Source organism: Hippocampus guttulatus, chromosome 15 (assembly GCF_054856545.1).
Source record: "Hippocampus guttulatus isolate MCC_2025c chromosome 15, RoL_Hgut_1.0, whole genome shotgun sequence".
In the NCBI taxonomy this organism is placed as follows: Eukaryota; Metazoa; Chordata; class Actinopteri; order Syngnathiformes; family Syngnathidae; genus Hippocampus; species Hippocampus guttulatus.
Window position 1 is genome coordinate 11,986,853 of NC_141275.1, and position 23,568 is coordinate 12,010,420.

Here is a 23,568-nt window from a genome sequence, read left to right on the forward strand (position 1 = left end):
TATTTAAAACTGTCTTCCACATGTTCAATGCAGGGTAAAGTATGTATTCACTTTATTTATCGATTGATGTGTTTGTTATTTATTCCATTTTGGTTTCACACCTCAGGCTGTTTTTATACGCCTGCTTTAAAAAAAATGGAATAGTCTTCCTCATGGAATTTGGTGTCATGGGAAAAGCTTCTAATATAATTTCTACGCAATATCCCTTTTCCCGCCACTTGTAAAAAAAAAGGTGATGTTAAGAATTTGCCTCAAGGCAGACATGTTTTCACATGGCGAAATTGTCATGAGTTGGGGGGGGTTGACGGACATTTGACCTCATTCCTGAAATGTTTTCAAGAACCCAGAATATCAGAATAAAGTAAGTCCCACACAGAATCTGCCTTTCATTAACGTATAGTTTACTGAGAACACAACAGACTACTTAAAGTTTGTCATGAGTGCACAAAATTGTTGCACGTTGCATTTTCTGTGATTCTACAGTTTTAAAATGTAACATATCTTCATCATACTAGATAGATGGATTCTAATGACTGGTTATCTTAAAAACTCTTCAGGAACCCCCCTTGGATTATCATTATTATTTTATTAAACATTCTAAGAGCAGAATTTCCACAAACACAGTTCAACGTGAATAAGGCCAAGTGTGAGAATACCTTCATGGATGGAACAACTTATGACAACCAAGCAGGCGACTACAAAACCTCCTGAGAAAGTGACTGACTTTTAACCACCACTGTTCCAGTCTACATTTTAATATACTTTAATATTCTGCTGTTGAAATACACATTTGAATGAAACATCCGCTCTCTGTATGCGCTTGATATTTAACAAGCTTTGCAATCACGTGGCCATTTGACCTGACTAATGATGAGCCTGCTGGAAGATGCTCTTCATTTGTGCTGTGATTTTTTTTTGTGGCGTCTCCTTTGAACTTAACTCCACTCGAGTGCAGCAAATATTTGTCCCATTTCAGCAACGGGGCATCTTTTATTGTCCGATAATTCGCTGTCATAACTGTGGGGGATCTATACTTGTGTTTTCTGCTTCCCCCTTCCCAGTGGCTGCATCTCTGACAGTAATTCTGAACCCCTAATATGTTACAAAGTGATGCTGTCGTAGTTATAATCCATTGGCTGTTTCTTTTGAATTATTGCAGGATTCGAGTCAGATCGGTCTGCTCAAGGAGCTTCTGGACCTGCAGAAAGACATGGTGGTCATGTTGCTTTCGCTGTTGGAGGGTAAACCGTGCAGATGTTTCAAGTTAAGTCTTGTACTTTTCGAATCGTCATTTCTAAGAGGCTTATGTTGCGTCACTCAGGGAACGTGGTGAATGGCACCATCGCCCGTCAGATGGTGGACATGTTAGTGGAGTCATCCAGCAACGTGGAGATGATCTTAAAGTTCTTTGACATGTTCCTCAAATTGAAAGACATCGTGGCTTCCGATGCCTTCCGAGATTACATCACAGACCCGCGAGGGCTAATCTCCAAGAAGGACTTCCACAAGGCCATGGACAGCCAGAAGCAATACACCCCTTCGGAGATCCAGTTCCTTCTGTCTTGCTCGGAAGCGGATGAAAACGATATGATCAACTATGAGGAATACGCCAGTCGCTTCCAGGAGCCCGCCAAGGACATTGGCTTCAACATCGCCGTGCTGCTCACCAACCTGTCCGAGCACGTTCCTCACGACACCCGGCTGCAGAACTTCCTGGAACAAGCCGAGAGCGTGCTCAATTACTTCCGCCCCTTCCTGGGCCGTATTGAGATCATGGGCGCCAGTCGCAAGATCGAGCGCATCTACTTTGAGATCAGCGAGGTCAACCGCAGGCAATGGGAGATGCCTCAGGTCCGAGAGTCCAAGCGACAGTTCATCTTCGACGTCGTCAACGAGGGCGGCGAGTCCGAGAAGATGGAGATGTTTGTCAACTTCTGCGAGGACACCATCTTTGAGATGAATATCGCCTCGCAGATTTCCGAGCAGGAGGAAGAGGAAAAGGGCGAGGAGGAGGATGAGCTCGAGGAAGCCGCGGGGGAAGGAGGAGCGGGAGCGGCCATCGGAGCAGGAGAAGAGGACGCCAATGGCGAGGAGGCGCCGCCGGAGTCCAGCTCGGCCTTTGCCGACTTCATAAACAGCACGTTGAGCTTCTTCAGCATTTTCACCTTCCGTAATCTCCGCCGGCAATATCGGCGAGTGAGGAAGATGACCCTGAAAGAGATTGTGGTCGCCCTGTCCACCTTCTTCTGGGCGGTCCTCATGAGCATCCTGCACTTCTTCTACAATGTGTGCAAAGGCTTCTTTATGATCATCTGGCACGCCCTGTTTGGAGGCGGCTTAGTGGAAGGAGCTAAAAATATCACGGTGACAGAGATTTTGGCGAGCATGCCCGATCCGACACAGGACGATGTGCACGGCGATGGACCCGGGGAACCCGGGATAGGTGAGGAGCAAGACACGGGCGGGGTTACGGACACTGGAGACACCGGTAGTGGGGAAGAGGAGGAGGAGGATACCCAGGAGAAGGAAGGGGGAAGGGTACCGGGTATCGATGCCCCTGGTGGTCTTGGTGACATGGGGGTCGAGGCCCCGGTCGAGCCACCAACCCCTGAAGGGACACCTATCACCAAGAGGAAAATGGTCGGTGTTTGTAAATAGAACGGTTAAGCGCTGTAAGGCTCCTGACTACTTTGTGTGGTTCCCTTCTATCGCAGCAGCCAGAAGAGGCCGATGCCAGCCAGAAGCCTCCAGAGCCAGCACCCGTTGAAGAAGCGGCCCCGGAACCAGAGAAGGCCGAGTATAGCACTTCATTCCTTTATCTCGGAGTTCATTTGGCAGGGCATATCGTAAAACCTAAGCTAAAAAAAAAAAAAAAAAAATGTCTATGCATTGTAAGACAATGAGGAAATGCTCTACTCCGCGAACAAACACACAAATGGCAATAAAACAAAAAGCTAGTAATGCAACAAACGTTTTCAGTGTTGAAAACGGCGAGAAAGCAGAGAGAGAATCCGAAAGTCACGCCAAAGTGGATGCCGATGAACCGAAGAAATCTGCAGTGAAAAAAGAAAAGAAGCCCAAGAAGGGAGGCGGATTCCAAATCTGGACCGAGCTGGAAACGCAGAGAAATAAATTCATGGTGAACGACATTTTTCTCACATCATTGCGATGACTCCAATTTGATACATCCTCATTTTTTTTCTTCATTATAATGACAATAATATATCGTTCAGAATATTTGCTTTTGTCCGGTGTGGAAAAGGGATGGACGGTTCATTCATATTTTCTCCCTCCTTGATAGAACTACCTTTCCAGAAACTTCTACAACCTGCGATTTCTGGCTCTGTTCCTCGCCTTTGCATTGAACTTCATTCTGCTCTTCTACAAAGTGAGATATTGCATTCAAACTTTCTTGCTCTGTATTTTCTAAAACACGGCACGTCAAGATAATAATACTTGACATCGTCTGTTTGGTGCAAGGTATCCGACAGCCCCCCTGAGGGCGAAGACGTGAAAGGATCCGGGCTGGCGGAAGGAAGTGATTTCTTCGAAGGCTCCGCTCTCTTTGAGGGTTCCGGAGATGAGGGCGACGCCTCTGGAATGAGCGACGGGGATGAGGATGAGGAAGATGTGCCCCTCTATTACTATTTAGAGGAGAGCACCGGCTACATGCAGCCCACGCTGTCCTTCCTCGCCATTGTCCACACCCTCATCTCCTTCATCTGCATCATCGGCTACAACTGCCTCAAAGTGGGCGCAGCTTCGCTGTTGTCTTCAATTTGATGGCGCGGGATGACCAAAATATTTGCGTCGGTTCCCACATCAGATTCCGCTGGTGATCTTCAAACGGGAGAAAGAACTCGCAAGAAAGCTGGAGTTTGACGGCCTCTACATCACGGAGCAGCCGGAGGATGAAGACATCAAGGGCCAGTGGGATCGACTGGTCCTGAATACGCCGTAAGCAGAAGGACACCTTTTTCGCAAATATGGATTCCTACCTCAAATGATTCTGGTCAATCGTGTTTGCTGTTCCCCTTTCCAGCTCTTTCCCCAACAACTACTGGGATAAGTTTGTGAAACGAAAGGTAAGTGGAGTCGCTTTGCCATTAAAATGCAAGTCCGAACCTGTTGCTGGAGTCCAACGTCTGCGTTCAGGTTTTGGATAAATACGGAGATATTTACGGACGGGAAAGAATCGCTGAACTTCTGGGTGTGGACTTAGCGTCTTTGGATGTGAGTCAGCAGCACGAAAAGAAACAAGAGGAATCGGACACCTCAACATTCGCGTGGTAAGCAAATCAAATGCATACCAGACAAGCAGATGGGACGAATAAGAACGGGTTGTGTGTTTTGTCTTTTCAGGGCTACTGCCATCGACATCAAGTTCCAGATCTGGAAATTTGGCGTTGTGTTCACAGACGGCGTAAGCACAACGAACTTACTGTAGTGCGCACAAAGCAAACATGGTCACACCTCTACCAGTCCCCAAGGGCAAAAATTGGTTCTTTTCCCCTTTTTAACCATAACTTCAACAGTAGCTGAACACGCTACTTTCCTTGACCTCTGATTTCAAAACTAGTAATCTATCTATTTCTTTGAGTATTGCGTTCCAATACGATGAGATGATCAAACATTTCTTTGGTTTTCACTGTCCTGACGGCCCCTCTGAGTAAAGCTTCAAAACTACAAACATGAGTTTGACACCCCTGACTTACAATGTAAGGGTCACAATTCTGCTTTTTCAACAATCAGTTTCTTCGCTGTCTTGAGCAAAACTGCTGCGGCATTATGATTCCGCTCTGTAATTCCATCTCCGTCAGTCAGAGCTCTTTTTTTTTTTCTTTCAGACCTTCCTCTACTTGTGTTGGTACCTGATTATGTCCCTGCTAGGCCACTACAACAACTTCTTCTTCGCATGCCATCTGCTGGACATCGCCATGGGCGTCAAGACCCTCCGCACCATTCTCTCCTCTGTGACACACAACGGAAAACAGGCATGCGAAAAAAAAAAGACAATCATGATACCCGATATACTGTATTTACCGAGACTCCATTTTGTATTTGAACCCACCTTTTCGTACGGTGGCGCTCACCGTTACGTCCCTTTCTAGCTGATGATGACCGTGGGCCTGCTTGCGGTGGTGGTGTACCTGTACACGGTGGTGGCTTTCAACTTCTTCCGCAAGTTCTACAACAAGAGCGAAGACGAGGACGAACCCGATATGAAATGCGACGACATGATGACGGTGAGTCGTTGCCGAGCTGGGACCAACCTCCATGCTCCTGAGACACCTGTAAATACTTTTTTTTCTCTCTCTCTCTCTCTCGCTCCAGTGCTACCTGTTCCACATGTATGTGGGCGTACGCGCTGGCGGAGGCATCGGAGATGAGATTGAGGATCCCGCCGGGGATGAATATGAGTTATACCGAGTGGTCTTTGACATAACTTTCTTCTTCTTTGTCATCGTCATCCTGCTGGCTATCATCCAGGGTAAAAATAAATAAAAATAAAGCGTTGCTTTAAGTTACCAAACAACACATTAGGTAACGTGCTGTGACAAATATTTCTGTGCAGGTTTGATCATTGACGCATTCGGAGAGCTGCGAGATCAGCAAGAGCAGGTTAAAGAAGACATGGAGGTATGCCCAATGAGCTCTTACCACTTGGCGGTTCGGCGGCAATATCCAGTGGAATGTGGCTCACCGACTTTTTGGATGTTTATCTCCAGACCAAATGCTTCATCTGCGGCATCGGGAGTGATTACTTCGATACAACGCCGCATGGATTCGAGACTCACACGCTGGATGAGCACAACTTGGCCAATTACATGTGAGCTTGCGTGCGTGAGCGAACCTGCGTCATGAATACACAGACAATAATGAAACATTCAAACGCGTGATCCCTTGCAGGTTCTTTTTAATGTATCTCATCAACAAAGATGAGACCGAGCACACCGGACAGGTGAGCACTCTTGCTTTTCTTCATTGGCCTCTCTTCATTTATTTTGAGTCTTTTTTTGGTGATAGGCAGCAACTTTGTCTTCTAATTCTAATCCTGACCTTCTCTTTATTTGATACGTTAGGAGTCATATGTGTGGAAAATGTACCAAGAGCGATGCTGGGACTTCTTCCCCGCTGGGGACTGCTTCCGAAAGCAATATGAAGATCAGCTTTCTTAGTCTTGAACTACAACGCTTTGAGAATTTCTTTTTAGTGTTGTGGACTATTTCAATTATTTTTTTTAACTCATTCACTCCCAAAGACGTATTTAAACGTCTTTTCAGACTTGGTACAGAATTGGCTGGTACTGAATGAGTTAATTACGAATATGCACCACATCAATTCAAGCAGTTCGGGTAATTTTGTGTCGCTGTAAAACACTGTTGGTCTGTTTGTTGAATCTGTTTCTATAGGAAACTGAATCACAGTGTGAACTTCAGACGATCAGTCTGAAGAAATTATTGATCCAAGTCCGCACATCACGTTCAGATATTATTTATTGGTTTTGAATGTATACGGGTTTTCTGTTTAGATGTAGAATATTTATTGGATTCTTGTCCAAATGGTGATCAAATGAATTGCGTCGATCTCATCATCTTTGGTTTGGTGTACTGAAATGCGGGTCCGTAGGACAGCAACTCATCTGCGCTCGTACACGAATCAGTGACGGATGAATAAACAAAAACGCTTTTCCATGGAGTTGTTTTCGTCGGGATTGTGCTCACATGAGTGATGTCGATGCCTCAGCAGGTTATTCGCCGCCGGGAAGGTTTTGGATGATAACTCAGCCGAAGAGGGTTTAGAGGTTTGAGCCTCTCTAGCCCGAAACAGAACTGTAATTACATAATCTCAACACTGTACAGACGCACGCTCGCTGGCTACTTCGTGAGCGATTTCTCATCAATTCCTCATGAGATCCAATACAAAGCGCTCTCTCAAATATCCTTCCTTTCACCCAGATGAGAATGCTCACTTTGCGGTATGATGTTGGACGTGAGAGAGAGAGAGGGTCTGAAGGGCTTGAGGTCTGGGCTCCGGTTCCGCCACACCATCCAAGCAAACTGTTTCGCTTGGTCCGTAAATTAATCTTGATCCAACGCTTGCATTGGCTCTGATTAGATTTGCCGTGGTGAGAAATGAAAGGCAGAGCCACATGCTTGTGCGTGCCGTTGCAACCGCCTCTGATGCAAAAGCGACGTCCCAGCGGAATGAGGATTAAGGCATTAAAACTCACATTGAGCCTCATGTGCTTTGGGCCCGCCCTGCGCTGTCAGTCAGTCAGTCAGTCGCACTTCAGCTGCTGTCAACATGAGCGTCTCGGGGATCCATCAAGGAACACTGAGGATGTACGGTGAGTCCAAAGATGCTTTTGTACATTTTGGAGGCTTTGTGACTCTTTTGACAGCTTTGCAGTTTCTGGATGATTTTATGCTTTGGATACATCCGGTTATTAAAATACAAAATCTGATTCCTTTCATCAATTCAACAAAATGAGTAGCTTGGCGGACAAATAGAACGCACACTTAAAAGTCACAGTCATGTCTTTGCACGAGAACGAACACGTTTAAATCAGACTGCAGTTTTTGTGTTTGAACCAGCCACTTGCTTTTTTTAATTTCATTAAGCACAATATGTTTATTGCTGTCTGCGCAGTGCTCATCCAGATGCGAGGGTGTGATTTTGATCGAGGCACACGCTTATTTTTCTGCTCTGATTGGTGCAGTGCGTTGATCCGCCAAACATCTGACTGCCTCTAATCTGTTGACAGCGTGTTCATGCTGTAATCCAGCAGCTCCTCATGATTCCATCATCTGTACCAGCGTTTCCCAAGATTTAGCCGAGGCACTTATTTTATATTATTATTTTTTTGTACTACACATCACCAAATAATAATGTCTCAAATAGTATGTAACTGAAATAATGATCATCTCATCACCAAAAAAATTATCGATTGCTTGTAGAAAAAAAATGGGGTTGTTTTGTTCAAAATGACCCCATTTTTTAAGTGCGTGTAAAAAGTACAATATTGAAGAGTTGAAACTGAGATCAGAATTTTTTCCCCTCTCTCTTGTCAAGGTGGATTTCTTTTCAAACAATGGAAGAAGCGGTTCTTGCTCCTGACGGCTGAAGGCAACCTCCTCGTGTGTCACCATGCTTCAGCTCCACCTGACCAGCTGGTCCTCTTGCAAAGCAGCTGCGAGGCCATCGTGGAAGGCAGGGAGATCCTCGACCTGCCAAAACTGCCCGCCGGAGGGAGCCGAGATTGCTGCTTCGCCCTCATATTGACCCACGATAAATACCTGCTCCTACTGACCGACACCCCTGCTGACTGCAGGTCTGACATAAAAACATCATTTTGGAAAGCTGCATTGAGCATTTACAAGAGTGCTATCGCTGGTCTAAATGTTTCATCTTAATATTGTGTGAATTCTAAGATTTAAAGATGAGATACCTGCCCATGGTTGCTGTGAACGTGATCAACTATACCAATCTCAGCCACTAGGGGACATAGTTTCGTTGTACAGTTACTGGAACATGGCTGGATGGATTTATATTATTACCGGGTAATATAAATCCATTGTTGTATCTGCTATGATATATCAACCATCTTTATAGTCCTCAACTTTTCGATTAATTTAAAAAAAGTGTTTAAATTGGTTACAGAATCGCCATGGCCTCCGTTTGAAAAGTAACAAGATAATAGTACGTTTTTTTTCTCTTTTGCAGTCAGTGGCTGAATGTGCTGAAAAAGGTGAAAGAGGTGAGTCAAAGCTTTACAATAACAGAAGAATCATACTCTTCACACATGATGAGAAGAACAGAGGGGTTGATCACCCAAAGGGGACACAAGAACAATGGGCACAACAGTCATAGCAACAGTGATAGCAGTATAGATTTTATTATTCTAAATTCCCAGTGCTAGATTGTTTGTGTTGACGCACTTCTACCGTGTCCTTAAATTTAAACGTTGTATTTTGTATTTTTTTTCTCGCAGAGCGTCTCGTCACCTTTCGGTCTTTGCAAGCGACATCAGGTGCCGCCGCTCTGCATCGCTCTAAAAGACCTCGTCCCCGACCAGATCCAGGACAAAGATCCACCGACTCTGCCGATCAGCAATGGGGAGGCTCCTTCTCCGGGGCCTCAGACCAGCTCTCCAAAGGATAAAGGTCAGCTTGACCTCGACGAAGTCACTTGAATTTTTGGTAGCTGATTGACAGTTAAAAGTAGAGTGGGCGGAGTTAGCACGCAATTTTCGACCTAATTTGCCGGGGTAAAATAATTACCAGAACCCAACCTTGGGTAACAATAACTCAATCTGCTCAAAATTCACCGCTATCCGGTGAGTGGGTTAGCAAAACCCAGGATTTTTTTTTTCTTCTCCACAAGGACTTTAAAGTACATGCCCTATGTACCTCTTGACACTTGTGTCAAACAGGCAGGAGCTCTCCACGTACAAAGTATTACAAAGGCGGGGGCCACTCAGCGGGCTGCCTGCGTCACGGCAACAGCAACAACGCTCAGGCAGTGAGGGCCGTGTACCTGCTGATGGGAGGAGCTGCCGCCTCCTCCGCTATGGGTTACTTAGGCGCGTGCTCACCCTCCGGCCTGGACGCCAAAGCAGCTGACCTTCCTCTCAACACAGACTTCTCCGATATCGGGGGACCGGCGGTGGTGTACCACACGGATAGCCCCGCCATAACCTCGCCCCACTTCAACAGCTTTGACTTTGAAATGGCAGACGCCGACTTCAATGCTTTTGATTGTGGCGGTTTTACTTTTTGATGGGGCTGCTGCTTGCTGTTGGATGAGACTGGGCAAAGGTCATGACAGGCCCCCTCCTGAATTTTTTTTTTTTTTGCAATTGTATTTTGTAGTTACAAATGAATGCAACAGTTAGAAATCCTGTATATCAAAGTCAAAGTATCCTTTTGATGCAGGAAGTGGAGGATTTGTGGTCATTTTGACCATTTCAACCATCAGTATCAATATCAAGGATATTGACTCCAACGGTTTGCCATTCTCTTGTCAGCATGACAACTAGTACAAACAATGGGCTGCGTGCATAACCGTGTGTTATTAAATAATATCATCAGCACTGTTAGTGTTTGTGAATATGTACTAGTATTAGCATTAGTTGGAACTGTCATTTTCTTCCAACTCTTGTTGATTCCATGCCCATGGATTTCTGAATTGTCCCAAAACCTTGTCATCATCTCCTGTTTGTCCAAATGTCTACTCACAACATTTGTACATCAAGTTAAACGATATATTTTATGTATCCGTGCAATTTTTAAATGGAATAAACCCTATTAAAGGAAATGCTGCTTGTCTAGTGCAGTACAGCCGAGTAAGTAGTAAGTACCCAAGGGGAAAAAGTAGTCACGCAACACAAGAAAGCATGCTCAGTTCAGTCCGCCAACTTTCTTCCCAATTGTAATGTGATTATTTGATATTCATGGCTTTGAAGGGGTTTGTCTGTGTGTGTAAATATTTACTGTAATAAGTTGTTGCTGGGTTAGGGATAGAACATAAACTTAGGTACACACATTTTGAATGGAAATGGAACCCCGTTGCAAACTGAGAAACGGGCTGAGGTTTTCACGCTCCACATTGTGTCCATCTCACTGTCCACCATGTCAGCAAACTCACAAATTGAGTTTGACCAACATACATTTCAGAATCATGCCAATGAAAACAAAGTATGTGGCAAATGTCAGACTTCCCTGGGGTGAAGAAGCGTCTCAGAGCCACTTTATATGGTGATCTGCTTGATTATTACAAATATTCGGCTCCAACGCTCTGTCAACAAACGAGTAGCCTCGGGGAGGAGGGTAACTGTCATGCTTCATGTCACCACTCTTTGCTCACGGCGCATTGGCGCCGCACTCGTTCGTCCGGCCGATGTTGCCGAGTAGGGCCCTCCCCTTCCCTCTCCTCCACTCGGGCTCTGAACTTAAACGCACACCCACCGCGTCTGCCTGCGCCAGGAATGGATAACGGCTGTCTCCAAACATGGCACTGCGACACTATACTCTCGACTTCAGCCTCTCGACTGCAGGTAAGAGTGTCCCCGGCCACCGTACTCTGGTGGCGGTGGGCTGCACGCTAAGCTAGCTGGCTAGCTTCCAGCGCACGTTAACCTGCTACGATCGATGTCACTGTCCTTCAAAATGTTATAGCTATGTTTGAATGAAACGCCGTCGATAGAATGCACGTGGAACTGATGTTTACGTTGCAAATTCTCAGCATTGGATGGGAATACACGGTGGATGACTTTAAAAGTCACATTTTCAATGGATACGTAATTTTTGGGGGGTCAGGTTTTTTTAAACGGTATCCATGGAGTAGTTTGTCATTCTGTCATTGATGGTGACTGCAGCGCCATCCTGCGGTCATGTGAAACATAGCGCAGTGGCACCGGAAGTGAGTGAAATCTCATAGACGTGCGTTCGTCTTAAATATGGGGGAAACAACAATGCGGGGTTTTTTTAGATTTGACGGAAATGGCAGTTTCATTTATAATAAAACTATTTTCACCATATCATGCTTATCTGAATATATGACCTTTATTTGTTTGGAGTAACCCCAGCATGATAAATAGCCGATGTCCTTCTCCATTGCTAAAAATAATAAATAAATAGGAAAAATCAGAGACCAGGATTGATTTGTCGTGTTCTCATGCTGATCAGCAGCAAAAGCAAGCCAAAACAGCCAAGCTTCGAACTCCTGAACCTTCAGCTACTGGCTCTACCAACTGAGCCACAGCAGAATCAGAATGTTGCCAGGAGCTGGTACAGTAATAGCTGGTGAGCAGCTCGACTCTTGCTGGTGTTACCAGCTTCCCAGCGGCACACCAACAGCTTGTTGGACTTGCTTGGTGGCTGTGGCTCTGTTGGTTGAGCGGTTAGCGCAGTGACTGAGGGTAAGAGTGTCTGGATCTTGGTGGATTCTATCTGTTGACTCAAGGCAACGGACCTGATCAAAGCAAGCATGTGGCGTCTGCGTTTATCCAAGTGGCAACAGATCATCAGCAAACAGTGAGAATTATTGACAAAGTGATTCACACGTTTAAAAAACAAGAGACAAACAAATAAAAAAATAACAACACACTCCTTTGAGAGCCATTTAATACTTTGTTATGGTGTTGGGGAGACTTTCACACTGTGTAAAACTGCACCGAATTATTCTGAGAGTTATAACAGTAGTGGCACTTGTGTGCAGCATTCACCGTGGGCGAGGGCGTAGGGACATGACAGCGCCACAGCTCCGGTGTGCAATATTTGCCTCTGCTTGCTATGCAACTAAACAGGACGGACCGGTGCCTTTGACCCCTTGTTTGAACGTAACATCGTCACATGGATTTGTCCCTTTTCAATGAAAAGCCCTGGCTTTTTTTTTTTCCTGTTAAGGAGCGGTAAGAGACTAACAATGTGTTGTGGGAGTGGAAATGTAGTACTAAAATGCCTGTAAAGTTGTAAAGTGTAAATTTGCAAATGAGAAGACATGCGATGAAGTGAACATGATCCTAAAAGCTGAGAGGGGAGCATATGTGAGAGAGTGGCTGCAGCCTCTTTCTTTTCTGACATCAATTCTAATTGTGTAGGGTATGTGACTTTTTATTCTCGACTGTGCCTGAAGATTCTACAATTGCCAAATGATGCATAGGAGAGAGACAAAGTTCATATTTTTTCAACTATGCACTCTTGGTTCTCGTTCCCAGTTGACTCTGCATCAACAGTCCCGGTCCTCCTGTCCATATTCCACGAACAGGAAATGACAGAGACCGTGCATGACACGGACGGGCGCGGATACCTCGCCACCTTCGTTGGAAAGAACGGCAGGTCAATACTTAGGGGTTTTTTTTTTTTTTTTCCCCCTTAATGTTTTATCCAAGTTGAATCACCGTGTTGACCTGTGTGGGTGCGGAGCATCCATTTAGCGCAGCAAATGTCATTTTATTGATTGATGTCCATTCATTTTTTTTCACCTCTTTACTCCACAGGCTTGTTATTTTGCGGCTGCACGCCCACGGGTTGCTCACGATTGACCTGCAGTGTTATGAAGGCGATAACATTGCTCAACTAGACAATGTAGGTACCTTGAACAGCATACACATCCGAAAATATGATTGGCTCCAATTCTGTATGCTAGCATAAGCATGCAGTCGCTAGAACGTCAGCACATATTTGTTCAAATGCAGTCAAGAATGTACAGAAATGCTGCAGTTTAGTTGAGAAAGAAAAGAACCGTGAGGGAGAACAAATTAAAATGAAGAGCAATCCCCCAACATTTGGGGAGGTTTTGCAAGATAGACTGATCAGGCCACATGAAGTTTTGCTGCGCTGATGACTGTCCATGAACTTTTAAAACCAGTTGAAAACCTCAGAGGAACTCATAAAAAGCTCTACCCTATTTATATTTCCTCAGCTTTTAAATACACTGGAAAAGAAACTAAAGGTTCTCCTCGACGGCAAGATAACGCGCGTCAAAAGGTAAGCCCCTCGACTCCGATTTGCTGCATCATCTCGAGGCCCCCCCGCCCCCGAGAGTTGCAGACGGCGTTCATTCCTGGTCGCCACGAACAGGCTCCCGCCTCTTATCCGAGGAGCCAAAGTGGACCGGTACTGGCCCACCACCGACGGAAGGCTGACCGAGTACGACATAGATCGCGTCTTGTACGACGAAGACTCCGCATACCAAAACATCAAAATATTGCACTCGCAGCAGTTTGGGAACATGCTGGTCCTCAATGGAGATGTCAGTAAGTGCGTCTCGTCAAGTCCGCCGAGACGACGGAATGCCGCGTCGATGCCGCGTTTTGATCATGACGGAATCTGTGCAGACCTGGCGGAGAGCGACTTGGCCTACACGGAAGCCATCATGGGCGGCGGGAAGGAGGACTACGCCGGCAAGGAAGTGCTGATTTTGGGAGGAGGCGACGGAGGCATCCTGGCTCAGGCCGTCAAACAAAAGCCAAAGATGATCACCATGGTGGAGATATCCTGAACTGCTCTGCTCATTGATCTCCTTCTGAGGAAAACCACTCGGTTGTATCGTCGTAGCCTTGTTCCTTGACCACCTTGAATACATTGATCAAAAGGTGATTGACGGGTGCAAAAAGTACATGCGGAAGACGTGCGGCAATGTGCTGGACAACCTCAAGGGGGACTGTTACCAAGTGAGTACTCCCCGCCACAAAAAATATTTTGCTTAAGCTTTTCGCACGACACGTATCAGAAAACTCTTTCAACACGTCGCTTTGTTCCAAATGGTGACCGAGGACGCCGCTCGCCCTTTTGCTTTGTGATGCCAGGTTCTAGTGGAGGACTGCGTGCCCGTGCTTAAGAAGTACGTGCTGGAGGGGAGAACGTTTGACTACATTATTAACGATCTCACCGCAGTCCCGATATCCACAGAACCAGAAGAAGGTTCGCCACTTTTAAATACGGCCTGAAAAATGCTCGTTCGTTCCCGACATGAAAAATGATGTCATTTATTGTTGCAGACTCAACATGGGAGTTCCTCCGTCTCATTTTGGATCTATCAATAAAAATCCTGCATCCCAAGGGGAAATACTTTACCCAGGTGAGCATCGCTTTGTTCGTATTTTTATTTATTTTTTGGTTCATGTTGGTTTTCATTTTGAAAGGCCCGCTTGGAATTACTTTTTATCATTATTATGGCAACATATTTGATCTTTTTGGGAGGCTAAACGTGCCCAAAAAGGTACCAATTTTTGCAAGCGCAAGTACAGCGGAGCAGACTTTTCATTTTTAGGTGAATTCCAGGGCCACGTATATTAAATTAGAAAAATCTTGCCATTAGTCAAAACACAAAGATCCGTTATTTGTAGTCAAGAATTATTGTGGACCAATCAGGTGAAAATGGAGGTCCGGCCACGAAAAAGAGGATGCGAGAGCCCGTTCATCGCTATTTGCCGCTTGAATCATTTTTTCGATGACGTTTTGCTTCGATAAATAGAGCGATAAAAGTGTTAGATTTGGATTTTCCAAAATGACTGCTGTTCAAAAGAAAGCTTATCTTTGTAAAGTCTCTGTAATTAGTGCTTTCCATCTTAGCGTAGCCGAGATAGGGAGAAAAAAAAGGCGTAAACCGAGGTCAGTTTGCTGTGCTCGGGGGCACTCGATTTTCAAAATGTTGTCCTTTTGCCAATGAGAGTTCTTCAAGTGGCTAGAAGCTCCTAGCGACTATTAATAGCCTATGTATGTAGAAATACCATTCAGAATAAATACATCATAGTGCACTAAAGTTGAGTTCCGCCACCTTGCTATTGCTATGCTAGCACAATAACACAAGCTCAGAACAATCCAATGAGATGTTTGGTAAGCGCTTTGCTCTACCAAGATAATGACACCACTGCCACCTATTGAGTTTGTGTGTGTGTATGATTTAACCCCCAGGTGTCAAACTCAAGGCCCGGGGGGCCAGATCTGGCCCACCACCTCAATTTATGTGGCCCGCTATAGCAGCTCTAAAATGTCGCCCAAAATTAAAAATTCTCACCTGTAATAAATGAGAGTGCAGTAATTGCTGCTCATCCTCTGTCTCTGTGCGTGCGGCCAGGGTAACAGTGCAAATCTGACGGAGGCTTTGAGTCAGTATGAGGAGCAGCTGGGAAGACTCTCCTGTCCTGTGGACTTCTCCAAAAAAGTGGTTTGTGTGCCCTCCTACATGGAACTGTATCCTTCCGCAACAAAACGCAAAAAGTGGTGATGAGACAAGCATCTTTGGTTCATTATCCTGTGAACCGAAGCGCAACGGGAAGACAGAAAATCTGCCAGTCATTGACACCGCCCAAAATTTTTTAATAATAATAGAATACTTTACTGTTAAGGTAACAGTTAGCTATTGGGTAACTTGAATGTAAATATGTGACAAATCCTGAAAATTTTTCTTCCTTAAGTGTGCACGTCAGCTGGGTTTTCTACACTGTGTGGAAGAAGTGACTTTTTTCTCTCTCTAGCTAGTGGAACGTGAACAGGCTTTCTTCTCTGCTGTATCGCTCGCTAGGTGTAGTCCGAGGGAGCTCGAAAACGCTTACTGTAAAACCGATACTATTTCGCAACACCCATGATGAAGGCATGTCGTTGTGTCATAGTACCCAAACACTCCACTGGTCTGCTCACTCTTCACACATCTGTCAGGGCATTTTTTCCCCCGCTTACCTCTCTCTCTCCACATGTCTTTTTTACCTTTTTTAATTGTTTTTAAGTAATGTTCGCTGCAAGCCAACAAGTCCAGTTTTGAATGTATGTGTGTGCATTTTTTTTTAAACCTCCCTTGGGATTACCATGAATAAGCATTTACTCTTCTGAATGCTCGAGGTTTGAACTACAGGATGAGCTGATATGCTAATGATGTTACTGATAGTTGCTCGTTTGTTCTTTTGCCCCCTTATATGGTGAAGATATCAGCAACTAAATTGCTTTTAAGCTAATTTTTTTTTTTGTTACATTGGCTGTCATTTTGATTTATGTTTTTAAAATTCAGGTTGATTTCTTGGCATGATGTCAAATGATGATTCCAATGTTCAGAGGGGGGAAGAAAGATTCCCCCACCTCAATTCCATTTTTGTGCTATTTTATGCCATATTGAGTGGTTGTTCTTTTGGTTCCTTTGGATATAATAAAGCGTGTAACACTGACATCAAGCAGCCACAACATTATGACTACTCACTGTATATTGGGATCGAGTACAAGACTTCTTCGGGGGGGGGGGGAGAAATCTGCCTTTATAGCAAGAGTAATATTCATTTGTGACACGAAGGTAGTAGCTCAAAGACGAAAGCAGAAAATGAGGCATCAGGATTATGTTGCACACCCTATAATTAAAAAAAACTGTATTGGATCTGATGAGATCAGTGGTTCTTAGCCTTGTTAGAGGTGAAGAACCCAACCAGTTAATATGCACATTCACCGAACCCTTCATGAGTGAAAAAATAAATAAAAATAAATTATTTTTAATTTTTTTTACAAATTCGAGACACGAAAAAACGCATTTATTAAAAACAGAAAAAAATGTACCGTATTTTCACGACTATAAGGCGCCATTAAAAGTCTAAAATTTTCTCCAAAATGGACAGGACGCCTTATGATGCGGAGCGTCTTGTCTATGTGCTGAGTTCCAAAACCTGACTGACAGCCGACACGCTGTTTATATAGAGAAAAGGCGGAAGTGACTGTGGACAGGCATGCGGCAAAGAAGTCGGCCAATCAGTGAAGGGTGGGCGTGTATATATACATATATGGAGAGAAAGAGAGCGAAAAGGCAGACGTGAGTGACAGGCATGCGGGGAAGCAGTCCGCCAATGAGTGAAGGGTGGGCGTGTAAGTGGACGCTAAAGGTACGCTACAAACAGGTACCAACACCTGTATAGAGTGTGGCTATGTGCATTGTTGCAAAACAACTTCGGTTTTGGTTTCTAAGAACCCCCGAAAATAAATTCTACAAAGAGACACGCCTACGAAGCTCAGTTCAAACTTCAAGCCATCGGTTATGCTTTTGGCATGCGTGCCCATCTCACAGCAGCGGTGAAAAACCAAGTCAAGCAAATGAACTCTGAGCTTGCCGTTATTCCCGGAGCCTTGACTAAAGAACTCCAACCGCTGGACATCGGCATCAACCGGGCGTTCAAAGTAAAGTTGCGAACGGCATGGGAACAATGAATGATCGATGGCAAACACAACTTTACAAAGAGTGAGAGGCAGCGCCGGGCGAGTTACGCTACAATTTGCGAATGGATTGTGGCTGCTTGGACGAACGTGTCTGCTTGCACTGTTGTTCGAGTTTTTGGCAAAGCCGGCATCATTTCTGTGGAGCCACATGGCAATGAGAGTGACTGACAACGAGAGGGAACACGGCGTTTTTGATGGATTACCGGTACTTGCACAATTGTTCAATTCTGATACAGAGGATGAGGACTTTGATGGATTTCTGGGTGATGATTGATCGAAAAACGTGAGTACATTGTACGATGGCTAAATAAAATACAAAGGAACTCAGTTTTCCGTTGCCTTTTTAAAAACGTGTTTTTAGCTTGTATCTGTATGTCTTGGCATGCTACAAGCTAACGTGTTTTTAGCGTGCGCGCATGCATGCCGTATGTTTAAGCTGGCGTATGTTTTACCACTTTAAAATTGCGCCCAATAATACAGTGCGTTTTGTCTATGTGTAAAATACAGAAATAGCACCCATTAATGAGACTGCGCCCAACCATACGGTGCGTCGAATGGTCGTGAAAATACGGTAAATAAAATTTCAAGACATACTGTACGTTTTTTAAAAGTGTGCACAAAATTAACCAGCCAGTGATGGCCAAGTGTTCGTGTCATAACTGACATGTTGAGTTGGGTGTGCCTTACCTTCCAAGGCACAGGCTCTTTTGAACCCCGAGACCGATTCACCGAACCCCGAGGGTTCGATCATACACAGGTTAAGAACCACTGCTGTAGATGATCGTGTTTTTTTTTTTTCAGCAAAAACGCCTTACGATACATGGTCTTTTTTTTTCGGCTAAAAACAACCACGTATAGTTTGGCATTTTGAACCGAAAAAAACTACCATGTATAGTAAGGCGTTTTTGGCCGAAAGAAAAACGACCATGTATAGTAAGGCGTTTTTGGCCCAAAAAAACGACCATGTATAGTAAGGTGTTTTTGGCCCAAAAAAACGACCATGTATAAGAAATTTTTAGCCGAAAAAAACGGCCTTGTATAGTAAGGCAATTTTGGCCCAAAAAAACGACCATGTATAGTAAGGCATTTTTGGCAGAAAAAAAGACCTTGTATAGTAAGGCGTTTTTAGCCAAAACAAAAGACGTGTTTTTGGCCGAAAAAAACGACCATGTATAGTAAGGCGTTTTTAGCCGAAAAAAACCGACCTTGTATAGTAAGGCGTTTTTCGCAGAAAAAAAAAGATCATACATAGTATGGCGTTTTTAGCCCCAAAAAACGACCATGTATAGTAAGGCGTTTTTGGCCGAAAGAAAAACGACCATGTATAGTAAGGCATTTTTAGCCGGAAAAAACAACCATGTATAGTAAGGTGTTTTTGGCCCAAAAAAACTATCATGTATAGTAAGGCGTTTTAGCCGAAAAAAAACGACCATGTATAGTAAGGCGTTTTTAGCCGAAAAAAACAACCATGTATAGTAAGGTGTTTTTGGCCAAAAAAAACGACCATGTATAGTAAGAAATTTTTAGCCGAAAAAAAGACCATGTATAGGAAGGTGTTTTTCGCCGGAAAAAAAAGACCATACATATTATGGCGTTTTTCGCCCAATAAAACGACCATGTATAGTAAGGCGTTTAGCCGAAATAAACGACCATGTACAGTATAGTCAGGCGGTTTTGCCCCCCCCCCACCCCAAAAAAACGACCATGTATAGTAAGGCATTTTTGGCCGAAAAAAAGACCATGTATATAGTAAGGCGTTTTTAGCCGAAAAAAACGACCATGTATAGTAAGGCATTTTTAGCTGAAAATTTTAGCCCCAAAAAACGACCATGTATAGTAAGGCGTTTTTAGACGAAAAAAACGACCATGTATAGTAAGGCATTTTTGGCCGAAAAAAAGACCATGTATAGGAAGGTGTTTTTCGCCGGAAAAAAAAGACCATACATAGTATGGCGTTTTTCGCCCAATAAAACGACCATGTATAGTAAGGCGTTTAGCCGAAATAAACGACCATGTACAGTATAGTCAGGCGGTTTTGCCCCCCCCCCCCCAAAAAAACGACCATGTATAGTAAGGCATTTTTGGCCGAAAAAAAGACCATGTATATAGTAAGGCGTTTTTAGCCGAAAAAAACGACCATGTATAGTAAGGCATTTTTAGCTGAAAATTTTAGCCCCAAAAAACGACCATGTATAGTAAGGCGTTTTTAGACGAAAAAAACGACCATGTATAGTAAGGCGTTTTTAGACGAAAAAAACGACCATGCATCGTAAGGCGTTTTTAGCTGAAAATTTTAGCCCCAAAAACGACCATGTATAGTAAGGCGTTTTTAGCCGAAAAAAACGACCATGTACAGTAAGCCGTTTTTGGCCGAAATTTTTAGCCCAAAAAAAACGACCATGAATAATAAGGCGTTTTAAACTGAAAATTTTAGCCCAAAAAACTCCATGTATAGTAAGGCGTTTTTTGACGAAAAAAAAGACCATGTATAGTATTGCGTTTTTGAGACGAAAAAAAACGATCATGTATAGTAAGGCGTTTTTAGACGAAAAAAACGACCATGTATAGTATGGCGTTTTTACACGAAAAAAACGACCATGGTATAGTAAGGCGTTTTTTTGATGAAAAAAACGGCCAAGTTTAGTAAGGCGTTTTTAGCCGAAAAAAAATGACCATATATAGTAAGACGATATTAGCCGAAAAAAATGACCATGAATAGTAAGGCGTTTTCAGCCGAAATTTTTAGCTTTTGGGTTGTTACTTATGAGCTTGGGAAAGCACACCCACTGTGGTCCACTGGTTAGGGCGTCAGAAAACACTGAGAAGATGCCGGTTCGAATCCAGGTCTCCGCCATTGTTTGCACATCAAGCTTTTTTTTGAACGACCAGGTATGTAAAGGCCTTTTTGGGTTGTTACTTATGAGCTTGGGAAAGCACAGCCACCGTGGTCCACTGGTTAGGGCGTCAGTTTAACAGTGAGAAGATGCCGGTTCGAATCCAGGTCTCCGCCATCATTTGCAGAGTTTGTACATCAAGCTTTTTTTTTTGAACGACCAGGTATGTAAAGGCCTTTTTGGGTTGTTACTTATGAACTTGGGAAAGCACAGCCACCATGGTCCACTGGTTAGGGCGTCCGTTTAACAGTGAGAAGATGCCGGTTCGAATCCAGGTCTCCGCCATTATCTGTAGAGTTTGCACATCAAGCTTTTTATTGAACGACCAGGTATGTAAAGGCCTTTTTGGGTTGTTACTTATGAGCTTGGGAAAGCACAGCCACCGTGGTCCACTGGTTAGGGCGTCAGTTTAACGGCGAGAAGATGCCGGTTCGAATCCAAGTCGGGGCCTTCATCTGCAGAGGTTGCACATATAGTAAGTCTTTCTATCATGACAATGTTTGCCGTTTTTCGATGAGCACCCCCCCATGTATAGTAAGGCGTTTTTACCCCGAAAAAAACAACATAGTAGTAAGGCGTTTTTAGCCCGAAAAAAAACAACAGTACAGTAAGGCGTTTGTAGCCCGAAAAAATCGACATAGTATAGTAAGGCGTTTTTAGCCCGAAAAAAACGACATAGTATAGTAAGGCGATTTTAACAAAAAAAAACGACATAGTATAGTAAGGCGTTTCTAGCCCGAAAAAAACGACATAGTATAGTAAGGCGTTTTTAGCCCGAAAAAAACCACATATAGGTTGCACATATAGTAAGTCTTTCTATCATGACAATGTTTGCCGTTTTTCGATGAGCACCCCCCCATGTATAGTAAGGCGTTTTTACCCCGAAAAAAACAACATAGTAGTAAGGCGTTTTTAGCCCGAAAAAAAACAACAGTACAGTAAGGCGTTTGTAGCCCGAAAAAAAACACATAGTATAGTAAGGCGTTTTTAGCTAAAAAAAAAAACGACATAGTATAGTAAGGCGTTTTTAGCCCGAAAAAAACCACATAGTATAGTAAGGCGTTTTTAGCCTGAAAAAAAATGACATAGTATAGTAAGGCGTTTTCAGCCCGAAAAAAACCACATAGTATAGTAAGCCGTTTTTATCCCGAAAAAAAAAACATAGTAGAGTAAGGCGTTTTTAGCTAAAAAAAAAAACGACATAGTATAGTAAGGCGTTTTTAGCTTAAAAAAAAAAAAACGACATAGTATAGTAAGGCGTTTTAGCAACAAAAAAAAATGACAGTATAGTAAGGCGTTTTTAGCCCGAAAAAAACGACCATGTATAGTAAGGCGTTTTTAGCCGAAAAAAACAACCATGTATAGTAAGGCGTTTTTAGCTGAAAATTTTAGCCCCAAAAAACGACCATGTATAGTAAGGCGTTTTTAGATTAAAAAAAACGACATAGTATAGTAAGGTGTTTTTAGCCCGAAAAAAAAACGACATAGTATAGTAAGGCGTTTTTAGGGCGAAAAAAACGACAGTATAGTAAGGCGTTTTTAGCCCGAAAAAAAACGACATAGTATAGTAAGGTGTTTTTAGCCCGAAAAAAAAAACGACATAGTATAGTAAGGTGTTTTTAGCCCGAAAAAAAAAACGACATAGTATATATAGTAAGGCGTTTTTAGCCCGAAAAAAAACGACATAGTATATATAGTAAGGCGTTTTTAGGGCGAAAAAAACGACATAGTATAGTAAGGCGTTTTTAGCCCGAAAAAAAAAACGACATAGTATAGTAAGGCATGTTTTAGGCCGAAAAAAAAACGACATAGTATAGTAAGGCGTTTTTAGGCCGAAAAAAATGACATAGTATAGTAAGGCGTTTTTAGCTAAAAAAAAAACGACATAGTATAGTAAGGCGTTTTTAGCCCGAAAAAAAAACGACATAGTATATATAGTAAGGCGTTTTTAGCCCGAAAAAAAACGACATAGTATATATAGTAAGGCGTTTTTAGCCCGAAAAAAAACAACATAGTATAGTAAGGCGTTTTTAGCCCGAAAAAACGACCATGTATAGTAAGGTGTTTTTTGCTGAAAATTTTAGCCCCAAAAACGACCATGTATAGTAGGGCGTTTTTAGCTGAAAAAAACGACCATGTATAGTAAGGCGTTTTTAGCTGAAAATTTTAGCCCCAAACAACGACCATGGTAAGGCGTTTTTAGCCGAAAAAAACAACCATGTATAGTAAGGCGTTTTTAGCTGAAAATTTTAGCCACAAACAACGACCATGGTAAGGCGTTTTTAGCCGAAAAAAACAACCATGTATAGTAAGGCGTTTTTAGCTGAAAATTTTAGCCCCAAAAAACGACCATGTATAGTAAGGCGTTTTTAGCCGAAAAAAAACGATGATGTATAGTAAGGCATTTTTAGCTAAAAAAAAACGACATTTAGCCGAAAAAAACAACCATGTATAGTAAGGCGTTTTTAGCTGAAAATTTTAGCCCCAAAAAACGACCATGTATAGTAAGGCGTTTTTAGCCGAAAAAAAACGATGTATAGTAAGGCATTTTTAGCTAAAAAAAACGCCTTACTATAGTAAGGCGTTTTTAGCCGAAAAAAAACCATGTATAGTAAGGCGTTTTTAGCTAAACATTTTAGCCCCAAAAAACGACCATGTATAGTAAGGCGTTTTTAGATTTTAAAAAAACGACATAGTATATAGTAAGGCGTTTTTAGCCCGAAAAAACCCCACATAGTATAGTAAGGCGTTTTTAGGGCGAAAAAAACCACATAGTATAGTAAGGCGTTTTTAGCCCGAAAAAAAAACGACATAGTATAGTAAGGTGTTTTTAGCCCGAAAAAAAAACGACATAGTATAGTAAGGCGTTTTTTGCTGAAAATTTTAGCCCCAAAAACGACCATGTATAGTAGGGCGTTTTTAGCTGAAAAAAACGACCATGTATAGTAAGGCGTTTTTAGCTGAAAATTTTAGCCCCA

General features: G+C 43.2%; 3 protein-coding genes and 1 long non-coding RNA gene across 9 annotated transcripts in view; 3 read left to right on the plus strand and 1 right to left on the minus strand.

Moving 5' to 3' along the window:
- The window catches only part of LOC147193893 (ryanodine receptor 1-like), a 39,418-nt gene extending 32,725 nt beyond the window's left edge, over positions 1 to 6,693 (plus strand). For all 3 annotated transcript variants that reach the window (XM_086130396.1, XM_086130395.1, XM_086130394.1), the window contains 17 exons: positions 1,160 to 1,241; positions 1,322 to 2,640; positions 2,715 to 2,797; positions 2,980 to 3,139; positions 3,302 to 3,388; positions 3,481 to 3,750; positions 3,827 to 3,957; positions 4,043 to 4,085; positions 4,156 to 4,289; positions 4,363 to 4,423; positions 4,848 to 4,994; positions 5,112 to 5,246; positions 5,335 to 5,491; positions 5,576 to 5,640; positions 5,730 to 5,830; positions 5,911 to 5,962; positions 6,084 to 6,693. In XM_086130396.1, coding sequence (XP_085986522.1) covers positions 1,160 to 1,241; positions 1,322 to 2,640; positions 2,715 to 2,797; positions 2,980 to 3,139; positions 3,302 to 3,388; positions 3,481 to 3,750; positions 3,827 to 3,957; positions 4,043 to 4,085; positions 4,156 to 4,289; positions 4,363 to 4,423; positions 4,848 to 4,994; positions 5,112 to 5,246; positions 5,335 to 5,491; positions 5,576 to 5,640; positions 5,730 to 5,830; positions 5,911 to 5,962; positions 6,084 to 6,179 — 3,123 coding nt within the window. In that variant the 3' untranslated portion in view covers positions 6,180 to 6,693. The remainder of the gene's footprint in view (positions 1 to 1,159; positions 1,242 to 1,321; positions 2,641 to 2,714; positions 2,798 to 2,979; positions 3,140 to 3,301; positions 3,389 to 3,480; positions 3,751 to 3,826; positions 3,958 to 4,042; positions 4,086 to 4,155; positions 4,290 to 4,362; positions 4,424 to 4,847; positions 4,995 to 5,111; positions 5,247 to 5,334; positions 5,492 to 5,575; positions 5,641 to 5,729; positions 5,831 to 5,910; positions 5,963 to 6,083) is intronic.
- LOC147193894 (uncharacterized) lies at positions 4,836 to 5,792 on the minus strand. The gene is made up of 3 exons (XR_015102983.1): positions 5,662 to 5,792; positions 5,072 to 5,188; positions 4,836 to 4,971 (listed from the first exon to the last, which is right to left on the minus strand). It is a non-coding gene; the product is annotated as an uncharacterized LOC147193894 (long non-coding RNA).
- Positions 6,694 to 7,068: 375 nt separating the features above from the next.
- LOC147193895 (uncharacterized) lies at positions 7,069 to 10,320 on the plus strand. Its single transcript, XM_086130397.1, has 5 exons — positions 7,069 to 7,351; positions 8,077 to 8,335; positions 8,728 to 8,761; positions 8,996 to 9,167; positions 9,437 to 10,320. Exons 1-5 carry the CDS (start codon positions 7,309 to 7,311, stop codon positions 9,781 to 9,783), a joined length of 855 nt encoding a protein of 284 aa, XP_085986523.1. The 5' UTR covers positions 7,069 to 7,308; the 3' UTR covers positions 9,784 to 10,320.
- Positions 10,321 to 10,881: 561 nt separating this feature from the next.
- On the plus strand, positions 10,882 to 16,668 carry sms (spermine synthase). Of its 4 annotated transcripts, none has more exons than XM_086131388.1 (11): positions 10,882 to 11,059; positions 12,722 to 12,842; positions 13,004 to 13,091; positions 13,429 to 13,493; positions 13,587 to 13,762; positions 13,844 to 13,998; positions 14,090 to 14,179; positions 14,315 to 14,429; positions 14,507 to 14,586; positions 15,586 to 15,701; positions 15,938 to 16,668. In XM_086131388.1, exons 1-11 carry the CDS (start codon positions 11,014 to 11,016, stop codon positions 15,966 to 15,968), a joined length of 1,083 nt encoding a protein of 360 aa, XP_085987514.1. In that variant the 5' UTR covers positions 10,882 to 11,013; the 3' UTR covers positions 15,969 to 16,668. The 4 variants fall into 4 exon arrangements, with proteins under 4 accessions (XP_085987514.1, XP_085987517.1, XP_085987515.1 ...); XM_086131391.1 differs by lacking the exon at positions 10,882 to 11,059 and adding an exon at positions 11,069 to 12,038; XM_086131389.1 differs by lacking the exon at positions 10,882 to 11,059 and adding an exon at positions 12,056 to 12,415.
- Positions 16,669 to 23,568: the final 6,900 nt, after the last annotated feature.